The 13,194-nt window shown below is 40.7% G+C and overlaps 1 protein-coding gene across 5 annotated transcripts in view; it reads right to left on the bottom strand.

The window, feature by feature from the left end:
* Nucleotides 1-13,194, bottom strand: part of ZNF180 (zinc finger protein 180) — a 34,591-nt gene that overhangs the window by 5,143 nt on the left and 16,254 nt on the right. For 4 of the 5 annotated variants that reach the window (XM_032613052.1, XM_032613055.1, XM_032613054.1 and 1 more), the window contains 2 exons: nucleotides 8,926-9,052; nucleotides 3,331-7,784 (listed from right to left, as the gene is read on the bottom strand). In XM_032613052.1, coding sequence (XP_032468943.1) covers nucleotides 6,040-7,784; nucleotides 8,926-9,052 — 1,872 coding nt within the window. In that variant the 3' untranslated portion in view covers nucleotides 3,331-6,039. Of the gene's footprint in view, nucleotides 1-3,330; nucleotides 7,785-8,925; nucleotides 9,053-13,194 lie in introns of those variants that run through there. The other variant, XM_032613057.1, reaches the window with a different exon arrangement.

Here is a 13,194-nt window from a genome sequence, read left to right as displayed (position 1 = left end):
AAAAAATGCAACTGGACTTTATCCAGCAGTAACAGAGAACAATACTCCAAACACAGTAGTCATCCCATCTTCCCATGTGAACATAGGAACCATGGTTGGATACTCATACAAGGTAGAGGCTACACCACCTGGGGATAGGTGTAGCCTGTGGTGACTGGTCATCCAGTTTTCTGGGGACACATCTTGGAACTGGCTGTATTGTATACAGGTCTAGATGATCAATACTATCAGCTATATCTAATTAAAGCACCAGATTACAAAAAGAGACTCCAACTCCCTCTACCCAGTGCAACATAAATACTAAAGCAGAGAGTTTCAGTGATGGGGCCCCATATAATTAGTAGAGGATAGTAATACCAGAGACTACAGATAAACAGTTTTGAGATTTCATCAGAAAACCCTCTTCTGGCTTTTCCACAGGTTTCGTTCTTTTATAACCTAATCCCCACTACTAAAATTTCAGCACATTCCACTTATGATCACAGCTACGTATTACTTCTTAAAAATAAATTGTCAATTAAAGTTAATGGCATGTCCATGAAGTTTTTTCAAGAGTACAGGAAAATCAGGAACTTACACCCATAGAAAGTTCCAGCACGCCACAAAATATCTGGCAGGGGTAGTGTGGTCCTAGTCCCTTCAGAAAGCGAAGAAAGGTGGAGAAACATGTGGACAAACCAAATATAGAACAAGAAGAAGAGCTTCCGGTCAGAAGAATCACCAACCTGCTGGATCTGTTGTGCAGTGAACCACAGGCATAGGTATCAACAATCCAGATCTAAGCAAACACTGTCAGAGAGTAACTAGTAGAGCCTGGGCAGAAAAGAGGAACAACATTCCAAAGGAATATGTGTTTCAAGAACTTGATCCAACAGTTAAATGCCAGGAGTCCTCCCTGAAGAAGAGAGGAGGTGATCATGAAGACTGTCATGACCTCAGTAGAACACAGAAGATGTTAAAGAGTCCAGAAAGGTGCTAAAACTACTACGGAAAGGTTTATCAATCCTATTTATCAACCTATTTCCACTGAAATGCCATCCTCAGTGGATTACAAATCAGTACCACATTGGCCATAAGACAGAAGGTCCAACTTTACTGTTCTAACATGAAGATCCACTTGGCAAATGCCAAAAGTGATATTTTAAAATTTAACAATACTATTTTTACTGCAAAGCATAATAAAACAGATATTTAGTTAGACCCCCAAACAAATCCAAATGAGGATTAAATTATCCTAAGCAGTAAAAACTACCCATGTCACCAACCTGTTTGTGGTTTTACAAAAGCAGCTTTAGAAAGCTTTTGCATATCTACTCACAATCAAAGTTACTGAATATCTGCCTGGTGATTTGACCTGGTTTATAATCCCCCCATCCTTTTTAAATGCCCAGCAGCTGAACCATCTTTTTACACGAGGAGTTTTTCACTAGAAATGGAATGGACACCACTCAGAGATCCCAGACTTGGAAGTGGAAGCAAAGATGTGAAGCCCTGGGTGAGGAAGAGAGTACACATGTTTTTGGTTATAAGAGAGGTATGATAGGTTAAGTAGGAGGCTGCATATACATATTAAAGTAAGTGAAAATGTAGAGAGTGAAGAAAACGTTGACATATGGGCTAGGCAAGGGCCTGCTATGCTGGAAATCTTTTGTCTTTTCCTTTGCTGTTGCTTAGCAAATGAGTAACAATTCTATGAATGACAAACTGCCCAAAGAATTAGTATGAGTGGAAGGTAGAGCCCATCTACAACTATGGACTCTCCAGGAAACACTAGGCACTGGTGGCCCTGGCATCTTAACCTTGCACACAACTCAGGTGCAGGCACAGCCTATGATCCACGAGAACCAGGCACTTGCCCAGACTTCGAATCAGAAGATATAGTTAGTTCTTTACTATATCTCAAGGAGCTTTGGGAACACTAAGGAACTCTCATGGCTCTGCAGCACAGTTAAAGCCCTGAACATTGTCTTTCTTGCCAGTTCTTGAAGCCACCTAGTATCTTCTGAATCAGCTGGTTAGAACTGGCTCATGTGCTTTCCAATTAAGAACCCAGGCTGCTATAATTTGTAAAGAGCAATATGCAATTTACTGATGTGACTCATCAAGTCTTCTAAAGGGAAACTGAGTCCACGACGAACCTCTTTCAGCAAACGGGAAGAATACTGATTTTTCAAGATAAAGTTCTAAAGGGGTAGGTAAGATTAACTGGTCTTCTCAAGTACGTTAAATGAGACATACGAAATAAAGGGTATTGATTAAGTACAAAATCCAAAAGAAATTTAGAAATATAAAAGGCATATCTGAAAACAGCATCAAAAAGTCTGGATTCCCTCCCCACTCCAAGCTGAAATCTCTTTGGACGAAAAAAAACACAAAAACAGGGGCTTCCCAGGTGGCGCAGCGGTGGAGAATCCACCTGCCAATGCAGGAGACACAGGTTCAAGGCCTGGTCTGGGAAGATCCCACATGCCGCGAAGCAACTAAGCCCCCGTGCCACACTACTGAGCCTGCGCTCTAGAGCCTGTGAGCCACAGCTATTGGAACCCACATGCCACAACTACTGAAGCCGACGCGCCTAGAGCCCACGCTCCACAAGAGAAGCCACCGCAATGAGAAGCCCGCACACTGCAACGAACAGTAGCTCCAGGGGCTTCCCTGGTGGTGCAGTGGTTGAGAGTCCGCCTGCCGATGCAGGGGACACGGGTTCGTGCCCCGGTCCGGGAAGATCCCACATGCCGTGGAGCGGCTGGGCCTGTGAGCCATGGCCACTGAGCCTGCGCGTCCAGAGCCTGTGCTCCTCAACGGGAGAGGCCACAACAGTGAGAGGCTCGTGTACCGCAAAAAAAAAAGAGTAGCTCCAGCTCGCCGCAATTAGAGAAAGTCCACGTGCAGCAACGAAAACCCAACACAGCCAAAAATAAATAAATAAATAAATTTATAAAAACAATAAAAACAAACAAACAAAAACATTAAAAGCACGTTTATCTTTGTCAGGCCTAGGAGTAAGCTGAAACATCAAACCACAAAATAAGGTGGACAAAGTACAAAAGTACTGAAGACTAAGCAGGAGTGTGGGAGGAAACATGATGACTACAGTTAACGCTGCTGAATGGTACATTTTAAAGCTGCTAAGAGAGCAAATCCTAAGAGTTCTCTCCACAGGAAAAAAAAAAAACCCACTTTTTTTTCTTTTTCTTCTTTTAGTATCTATATGAGATGATGGATGTTAACTCATTGTGGTAATCATTTCACAATATATATATATATTTTTGGCTGTGCTTGTGGGATCTTAATCCCTGACCAGGGATTGAACCCACGGCCCTGGCAGTGACAGTGTGGAGTCCTAACCACTGGACGGCCAGGAAAGTCCCCATTTCACAATATTTGTAAGTCAAGTCATTATGCTGTACATGTTAAACTTATGTCAATTATATCTCGATAAAACTATAAAAACGTTTTAAAAAATTAGTTCTAGGAGAGAGAGTATTCCTTAACATCCATGTATTTTAATACGCTTTGGTCACCTTTCACTTATTTCTAATTTTACTGGAATATGGTGAAAGAAATTTGGCCTGTCAAATCTCTATACATTTTGCTATGGCAAAGTACAATTTTACTTTGTGAATTTTACACAAAAATTTTTATGCAGGGGACATATGTGGTTATATATGTGTCATACATATGTCATTAAAATCAAGTTACTGATTCCCCCTTTTAAACCTAAATTTTAGGTTCAGAGGTTTAATTATGTATTTTTAGCACACTGTCACTTTAACTTCTCTTCATTATTGGTCGACCATTTTTTAAGAGAATACCTTTCCTACAGAGGGAAATTACTGAGCAAATAATGAAATTAACATTTTTGTTTATTTAGTGGATCTACCTTACTTCAAAACACTTGGCAACCATAATTCACCACCTAGGAACTGATGTAATACTTATGACTTAGTGCACACAGATGACTCATATTCAACCTGGCCAATAAACACACAGTCACACACATACTCACTTCAAAGTTCTTTGCAGTTTTATCAATTTCATTTTCAATGAAATATTTTTAACACTAAAAAGATTACTTTGAGATAAACCCCTCCCAAAACTTGAAATCTTCACAGGCTTCCTTCTTAGCCCAGTTGGCTTTAATCTCATTTGTACAATCCTGTCTCCTGTCTCCTGTCTTCAAAGTAAGATTCAACATGCCCAGTGAAAATCATCCACTTGTACCTAGCACTGGTATTGGTTTTATCTATAATTTTGGGGAAAAGAAGCCTAACCATGTCCCACTACCAAATTAGCATTTTCACAATTTTATGTCCTCCCCCAAAGGCAGTGCACGGAGAACCCCTTCTCTTCCTCTATCTGTGCATTCATGGACTGACTGAAGATTCTCCTGGGGTGGGCAGCCAGTTTTCCAGCCGTCAACAACTGTTCCCCCAGAACTTCAGTCACTGTGAGGTGTGCTGCACTCTCTGGCTTAACCCTCATAAAGATGAATCCACTTAGGGTCATATCTTGGGGACAGCATTTACTAAGGGTAACCCCTATTAGATATCACTTTAGTTGTTTTTTTCTTTCTTTCTCCAGGGAATTTACCTCTATTCTCTGGTCTCTCAGTTCAACTCTCAGCCTATTTTTCAATAACTCTCTGGGATCAGAGGTTTCAGGTCCATGACAATCCACAGAATTAGAATTCATGAAAAGGGGCAAAGGCCAGAAAGACTTGTGAACCAAATCTAAAAAACCAATGAGAAGCTACAAATATTACCTCACTAAAAGCATTCTTGTGTGCTTAATTTAGATGGCAAGCACTTAGCCAGGGCAGTACCTTCCCACTCAGAGGATTCTCACATTAGGGAACATATCCCAGAGGGAAAAAAGACAATACTACATGAGGGGAGAAAAAAAAAAAAAAAAAAAACCTTAAAAATAAAGCTCCTTTATACTGCTTTTGATATATGGGTTAAAAAAAGCCCATATGCCCTCCATACTGCCCATGCATTCTCAGCCCCTCTGGCTTAAATTTCCAGTTCCACATTCACAGGGAAATATTTTATTCTCAATGAGGAACATTCCTGGGAATCTAAGTCCTAAGGAGTAACCTGTTCATGCTAATCCAAAAGGAACTCTCAGAACCCTGAGGGATCTTTGCTATCTGACTGTCAGGTCTTTCCTAAATGGTCAAAGAGATGGAAATGTTTGTACTTTTTTGACTATTACTCATATCATTTGTTAGTATTATAAAAAAGCATACACACACAAAAAACAGGCATAAGCCTAAAATTAAAACAGATACACCTAGAATCCCTTTAGACCCTGATCCAAACAGAAATATCTTATCATGATGGTTCTAGAAATGAATGTTCTATACTCTTGCCCTGCATTTTTCAGTTCATATCATAGCCATTTCCCTAATTTTTACAAAATCTTCACATATAAGAGAAAGTGCTGTATGAAACTGATTACTAAGTAGCTGCTAGGGAAATCATGTTGGAAAATGATACACTGAAATGCCGTTTTCCAGTCTAAGTTCTAATAACTACTGCAATTTTCCAACCTTCTCAACAACAAGCCCACTGGTATCAGCATTCTCATTTATTCTTTATTGGAAAAGAGGTCCACCTCACTGGCAATCACTCCACAGCATATTGCCCATTTAATGGTAATTCTCTCAAAGTCAGGTCGAAGTGCTTTCTGCAAGGAAAAGCGCCAGTAGTTATTACTTTTGTGGGAATGTGTTATAAGGGCCAAGTTTGATTTTTTAACATGGAACTGTTAAGTAAAATATATGATAGTTTTTCTCTGTTTCTTCCCCAAAACAAATTTCCAGATACACAATAACAGAGAGCTAACTGAAAGCTTTTTCCAGACACATCGTTTCCATAGTAGTTCTTTCCAATACATGTAATCCTGGAGGAATGGAAGGAGGGAAGGAGGAAATGAGGGGCTGAAGGGAGGGAGGAAGGGAAGGAGGGAGGGAGGGAGGGAGGGAGAGAAGGAGGGAAGGAGGGAGGGATATACTCTGGCTGAAAGATTTCCAAACTAGTTACATTCATAGGGTTTCTCTTCAATATGAGTTGCCTGATGCCTAATAAGTTTAGAACTATTAATGAAAGCTTTCCCACACTGATTACATGTAAAGGGTTTCTCTCCAGTATGAGTTCTTTGATGTACAATAAGTCGAGCACTCAAGCTGAATGTTTTTCCACATTGGTTACATTCATAGGGTTTCTCTCCAGTATGAGTTCTCTGATGTTGAGTAAGGCATGAACTCTGCCTGAAGGATTTCCCACACTGACTGCATTCATAGGGCTTTTCTCCAGTATGAGTTCTCTGATGTACAACAAGAACATAACTCTGGCTGAAGGACTTCCCACACTGATTACATTCATAGGGTTTTTCTCCAGTATGAGTTCTCTGATGCATAACAAGGTGAGAACTGCGGTTGAAAGATTTCCCACACTCATTACATTCGTAGGGTTTCTCTCCAGTATGAGTTCTTTGGTGTGCAACCAGTTGAGAACTCCAGCTGAAGGACTTTCCACACTGATTACATTCAAAGGGTTTTTCTCCTGTGTGACTCCTCTGATGCGCAACAAGTTTGTAACTTTGACTAAAGGACTTTCCACATTGATTGCATTCATAGGGCTTTTCTCCAGTATGAATTCTTTGATGGGCAATAAGCTTATAGCTCTGGATAAATGATTTCCCACATTGATTACATTCGTAGGGCTTCTCTCCAGTATGAGTTCTTTGATGTGCAATAAGTTTGTAGCTCTGCCTGAATGACTTTCCACACTGACTGCATTCATAAGGCTTCTCTCCAGTGTGAGTTCTCTGATGCACGACAAGGACATAGCTCTGGCTAAAGGATTTCCCACACTGATTGCACCTATAAGGTTTCTCTCCAGTATGAGTTCTCTGATGGGAAACGAGGTGAGAGCTGCGGCTGAATGATTTCCCACACTCGTTACATTCATAAGGTTTCTCCCCTGTGTGAGTTCTCTGATGTGCAACAAGATGAGAGCTCCAGCTGAAGGATTTCCCACACTGATTACATTCAAAGGGTTTCTCTTCAGAATGATTTCTCATGTTTTGAGCAAGGGATGAACTCTGGGAGGTTTTATTACATTTATACTGACTCTCTTCAACAGGGATTCTCTGTTGTTCATTATGGGATATGCTGTGGTTCAAAACTTGCCCATGTTCCTTAAAATCAAAGGATTTTCCTTGTGCATGTATTTTCTCATGTAGATTTAGGGGTTTATCATGGCTAAAGTGTTGAATACTGTCACTAAATCCATAGGATTTATCTTCCGTTTGAGCTTTTGTAAACTGAATAAAATGAATGCTCTGGGGGAGGTTTCCACATTCTTTATTTTCACAGAGTTTCTCACTATCATTAATCATCTGATGAGTGTTTACCATAGAATTATAATGCAATTTTTTAACATGTGAAGCATGTTTATGAAAATGGTTTCTTATGGGTATCATCTGTGGTGAAAGAAGACTGTTATTTGGACCATGCTTCTCCTCAAGGTCATCACTTTTGCAGGCTCTCTCATGACTAATAGCTGTTCTGTGAGTGAATGTCACTTCCTTCAAAAGTCTCTCTTGTTTTTCCCGTTGCTTCTCCAAAAGCTCCTTACAATCCTGAACTTCTTCACATGAAGATAACCAAGGATCATCTCTTGTCAACCTTTCTATCTTCACTCTGTGGGATGGTTCATCACCAAAAATGCTCTGCTTTGATGTTGATTCTCTTCTTCCAAGTGCAGTTGCCGACTCTGGAAGGAAGCAAAATAAAACACCCTAGCCAAAAAAATGTTAGAGCTGGAATAGGGGAATAAAAGCTGACAAGAAAGTATGCAATTATATGTGGAGTTGCTTTCAGCTATGGACCTATAACATGAATTGAGAAAGCAAAAGGATGGGATGAAGCAGTAAGCAGAGAACTACCATAGTCCAATAGTGTAACAAGGCATTAATATGAAACTATTTCAATCTTAGTGTTGCTGAATAAAAAGACTTTAGATGTCAAATATCTCCATATTCCAAAATAAGATCCCCTATGCAGAATCTACAGAATTGCAAAACAATTCTGCAATCCTTAGCAAAAAAAGAGGGTCCTTTCTACCTTCTTTAGTGCTAGATATATGTTCACTGAAATAGAAATTAGTGTCTACATTTCTAGAAATTTTTGGAGGCATGAAACTTGCTAGCACAGTCTGTGTTAGTAAAACAAGGTCAAAGTACTTCGTGAACCAGGAAAAAATAATGGGGGCACTGTTATCCCAGGTTCCCTAAATGCCTTAGGGGCTAATATGGCCCCATGAATTCCTTTAGTTCCAAGTGAGAGAGGATGAAGATTAGCTCATAAACAGAAGCCTTGGTGGCTATTAGGCCAGGCAATATAAAGCACACTTGGAAAAAGTGGTGATGTATAAGTCCACCAGGAGTGGGAGATGGAGAAATATGCAGCATGCCCTATGGGGATTTTTCAAACAAATCTTCTATACCTGTAATGACTCCCAAATGTCTGTTTCTCACCTGGATATGCATGTTGAGAAACTCTTTTTATACTTATCCCCTTGTTCCAACTAGGAGACTGCATCTGGTTTGAAAAGCCGATAGGGAAAGATACAGGACTTTGGGTATTTGGGCTGGGGACAAAAGAAAATCACTGCAGAATTTGGTCCCAGTCCTTGGCCTTTAGGAGCCAAGAAGACCGCATAAGCTCAAACCCAAGAATCTGTACCTTTGCTACCCTACAAATTAAAACTAAATCTTCACTGGGGAATAAAAAGCACAAATGCAATCTATGTGTGGCCAAAATCATTCTGGCCTCTGAATTCCCTAGCTCTTGATCAATGGAAATGAGAAATCATTTCAATACATAGACTTCATTAAAGGGGACTGTACTCTTACCCCAAGAGACTAGGTGCCTGTGGTTCTCCAGGATCACATCTCTGTCCAGGGTCCTCCGGGCAGGGTTCAAAGTGCCTTCTTCCTCCTGAGTGAAGTCCACAGTCACTCTATGGAAGTTCACTCCTTCCTAAAACAGGACACACATTCCTGCTCAGCTGGGTATCATTTCCTTCCAATGTTCACAGAGGAAAAGTTTGACAGGTGGAAGAAAGAAAACCTGATGGCCTGGAAATTGTCCTGAGATGATAAACGTTCAAAGGATTCTAGTCAAGGGATACAGGTACCTTCTAGGTGAGCCCCTTTGGGTTTTGGATGCTGGACCTATTTATATAACCCCAAAGAAGAACACCAGCTAAGAGCTGACGTAAATTGTTTTCTCTCTTGTTGACCTTAAAGAAAATGCTTATTCTGATTTTTGCATTGGTGAATATAGAATTCCTACTTAGGAATTCCCTCCAAATTCCCGAGAAACTAACAGAACAGGGTCAGCAAACTTTTTCTCTCAAAGGTCGGAGAGCAAATATTTTAGGCTTGGCAAGCCATACAGTCTCTATCTATTACAACTACTCAGCTCTGCTGCTATAGCAAGAAAGCAGCCACAGAAAATACACGAACAAATGGATGTGGCTGTGTTACAATAAAACTTTATTTTCAAAAAACAGGTGACGGGCCAGATTTGGCACACAGGCTTTACTGATGCCTGAGACAGAAAATGAAATGTGGGCCTTAATGAAAGGCAGTATGTACAGGTTTAGAGCACTGGATATGGAAAAGAGGCGTGGGTTTTCTTATCTATTAAGAGCCTATGTCTGAATTTTTTTTTTAAATATATCTAATCTGATCATCTATTAATGGTGAGTTTATTCCATTTCTATTCATTAGGCTTAATGATACCCAATTCATTGTGCTGTTGAGTGAATGAATTGTAATGATATATGAAGAGCCATTACCAGAGTTTACTAAAAAAACAAAGGCTGGGAATTATTATCAGGATGATTAGGTTTGAGGAGCCTCAAAAAATAAGTGACAGCCAATGAAACCTTTATCCTGAATTCTTAAGTCTTCAGAAAACATTTCTATTTTGTCCACACTATGAGCTGCACCATAGGGCCTGTCATTACTGCCATGTAAAAGGGGTCTCTTGGACTGCCTCCTCTAAGCAGGAAAGAACCTCCTTCTAAGACTTTTGGGCAGGAATTTTGTTCCAAAAAAGTGCTGGAGGTGATCTGTCCTTACCCAAAGGTAGCAAAAACCACAGAAGTCAAATGCCACTAGCCAAGGCTTTTTAAATAGATGGGGTGTTCTTAAGCTGTGGTTCATGCATAGGACACGAAGTCCCTGAATCCCAAGAAACTCCATGCAAAATGCTGCTGTACCTTTTTCTAAGTTGTGGCCCATAAATTTCACTAAAATCTCAAAGGTTTTCACAGTTACCCCAAAATGGGATTCAGAAATATCATTTGTTATTTCTCATTATTCGTTTTGTGCCATTTCTTCAGGACTGAAGATCTTACAAGGATGAACTGAGTCAAAGAAAATAATCAGAACCACAATGCCGTTTATAGGTAATAACAATTAGGTAAATATTTTTAAGCAGCAGTTTAAAGAAACAGAAAGTTCAGCCAGAAGAACCTACAAATATATGTGTTATTCTTTCAGGTCATATTTTTTTTTAAGATCTTAATAAAAACATTGATCTAATACTTAAAAAAAAAAAGAAAAGAAAAGAAAAATCACTTGCAAACTGCCCCGTGTTGAACATGGATCTATACGTACTGTTTTTCAACCTCCAATACATGCTTCCTTTTAATAAACACTCCCCTTCACTGTTTAATGTATGTCCCTTTAATATCAAACTTCTTCAAATGTTAAATAAATAATACTAGACTAGATTAGCACCCCCCACTGCACCCCAGGCTATATGTTCTCAAAGCTCCAGGAATTTCTATCTTAAGACTCACCACGCTTTCTTATCATTTGCATAATGGTCATCTTTGTCACTAGGCTGTAATCCATGAGGGCATGTACTAAGCCCCAGAGCTTAGTACAGTGTTGGTGTATAGTATAGACTAATTATATATTTGGTAAATTATTTCAGTAAGTGAATCAACAGTATATCAGTAGACTCTGTAATATATCAAAATAATCCTGGTTCAAATTCTGACGGAAATCCTTTCCTCTCACCTGAATCGCACAAGGCCCATCACATACCCACTTGAAAAGGTCCTTCAGCGTGTGGATACTGGCTGTTTCTGAACTTCTATCCCTCTTATTCTATTCTTCCTCTCACCTGTCCCCTACACCCAAGCCCTCAAAATTTCTTCCCAAACCCTTCAACTGTGCCCTTGGGAACTCTTCTTCTATAATAATGAAATCCGGAATTTCCCTGGTGGCGCAGTGGTTAAGAATCCGCCTGCCAATGCAGGGGACATGGGTTTGAGCCCTGGTCCCGGAAGATCCCACATGCTGTGGAGCAACTAAGCCCGTGCGCCACAACTACTGAGCCTGCTCTCTAGAGCCCACGAGCCACAACTACTGACCCCATACACCACAACTACTGAAGCCCGCATGCTCTAGGGCCCACGCGCTGCAACTACTGAAGCCCACGCACCTAGAGCCCATGCTCCACAACAATAGAAGCCACCTCAATGAGAAGCCCGCACACCGCAACTACAGAAAGCCCGCATGCAGCAACAAAGACCCAGCACAGCAAAAAAAAAAAAAAAAAAAAGAAAGAAATCCTACATCTTCACCAAATATTCTCTCTACATCCCTGTGTTAACAGAAACCTACACTTCCCCCCTGAGGACTCCCTCCTCTGAAGTCCTCACAGGCTCAGGGTGGTCGTGCTCTCCCATCCCAGGGGTCTCAGCATCAGAGGGGGAGGAGGGTGTGTGTGCTCCCAGTTACCCTGAAATTCATGCCATTTACCTCACTTCTTGGAGCTCTGTTGTACCAACTTCTTGAACACCACCCATGCCCCCAACCACTGAAGATTTATAATACCCAGGATTTATCCGCTAATTCAAGAACGTGTACTGTCTCGTCTTGCGCAGTCTATAGCATCCACATGTAGAGTCCTCTGGTAATAATATAAAAATAACTGACTTTCGTGAAGCACTTACTATGTGGTATCAGGCAGGGTGCTCAGCATGTTGCGTAAATTATCGCTCACTTAATTCTCACAAGGCCCCTTGTGAGAAAATACCATGAGCAGCAACATTTTTCAGATGAAGAGCTAGAAGGTCGGAGAAATTAACACATAGGCCTAAGGTTAGTGACTGGGATGCAACCTCAAGTTTCCCTAACATCACAGACTATGTTCTCAGTCATCAACTCATACGGCCAGCCCAACTCCCAGCCCCTCATTCTTAGTGTGAGACCCCAGATCTTGAAATCACCATAAAGTACTCCACCTCTCAAGTCGCACACCCAGAATAGCTCACTCTTTCATTACGACATCAGAATTCTCCACTTTACTTGCTTAATCGCTCCCTTTACTCCTCTCATTCTCTGCTGGTTTGGGGCCTTTACTAAAATATCTACTGTCACTATCCTCCAGTCTGTAGTCTTTTCCTTTCTGTTTAGCATCCTCTTTTATCTTTCCCATCTTCATTATTCAGGTGAGAGCCTGTGGATCACTCACCTTATTTCTTTCTATTTGATATATTCAAAAATTCTCTTTCGAATATTACCGTGACCTATGGGGCTTCCACTGAATATACCTGGCTACAAAAACTAAACAAATCTGAATGTCAAATCTGCTCTCCATGGAAAGTAGGTTACCGAATGCCACAGGGAAAGAAAACCCACAAAAGCAGCTGAATAGAGTATTATTAACAGTCACTATCGGGAATCCCTCTGCGCTCTCACTGCCGAGGCCCCGGGTTCAGTCCCTGGCTGGGGAACTAAGATCCCACAAGCTGTGTGGCACGGCCAATAAACAGATAAATAAATAAATTTTAAAAACAGTCACTATCTCAGAATGAGCTTTTCGCACTGACCAGCAACCCTATTATACCTCCTGGAGCAGCCTGTCTCTCATAATCCAAATCACTATTTTAAGCCTTCTCTACTCTAGTCAAACATCTCTCCATTCCAAGTCCCACCCACGTGCTCGAAAGATAATTTCACCTGACTGTTCACGGAGAAAATCACAAGCCTTCAGATAATTCCCTCAACCTCATTTTTCTTACATGAGCCCTTCTTCCTCTAATAGAGTTAATGCATTCACATATGCTCTGAATTAATTCCCCTGGCACTAATCAA

The sequence above is a fragment of the Phocoena sinus genome, chromosome 19 (genome assembly GCF_008692025.1).
Source record: "Phocoena sinus isolate mPhoSin1 chromosome 19, mPhoSin1.pri, whole genome shotgun sequence".
NCBI lineage: Eukaryota > Metazoa > Chordata > Mammalia > Artiodactyla > Phocoenidae > Phocoena > Phocoena sinus.
Note: the sequence above shows the minus strand (reverse complement) of the source record. Positions and strands in the feature narration are given on the sequence as shown.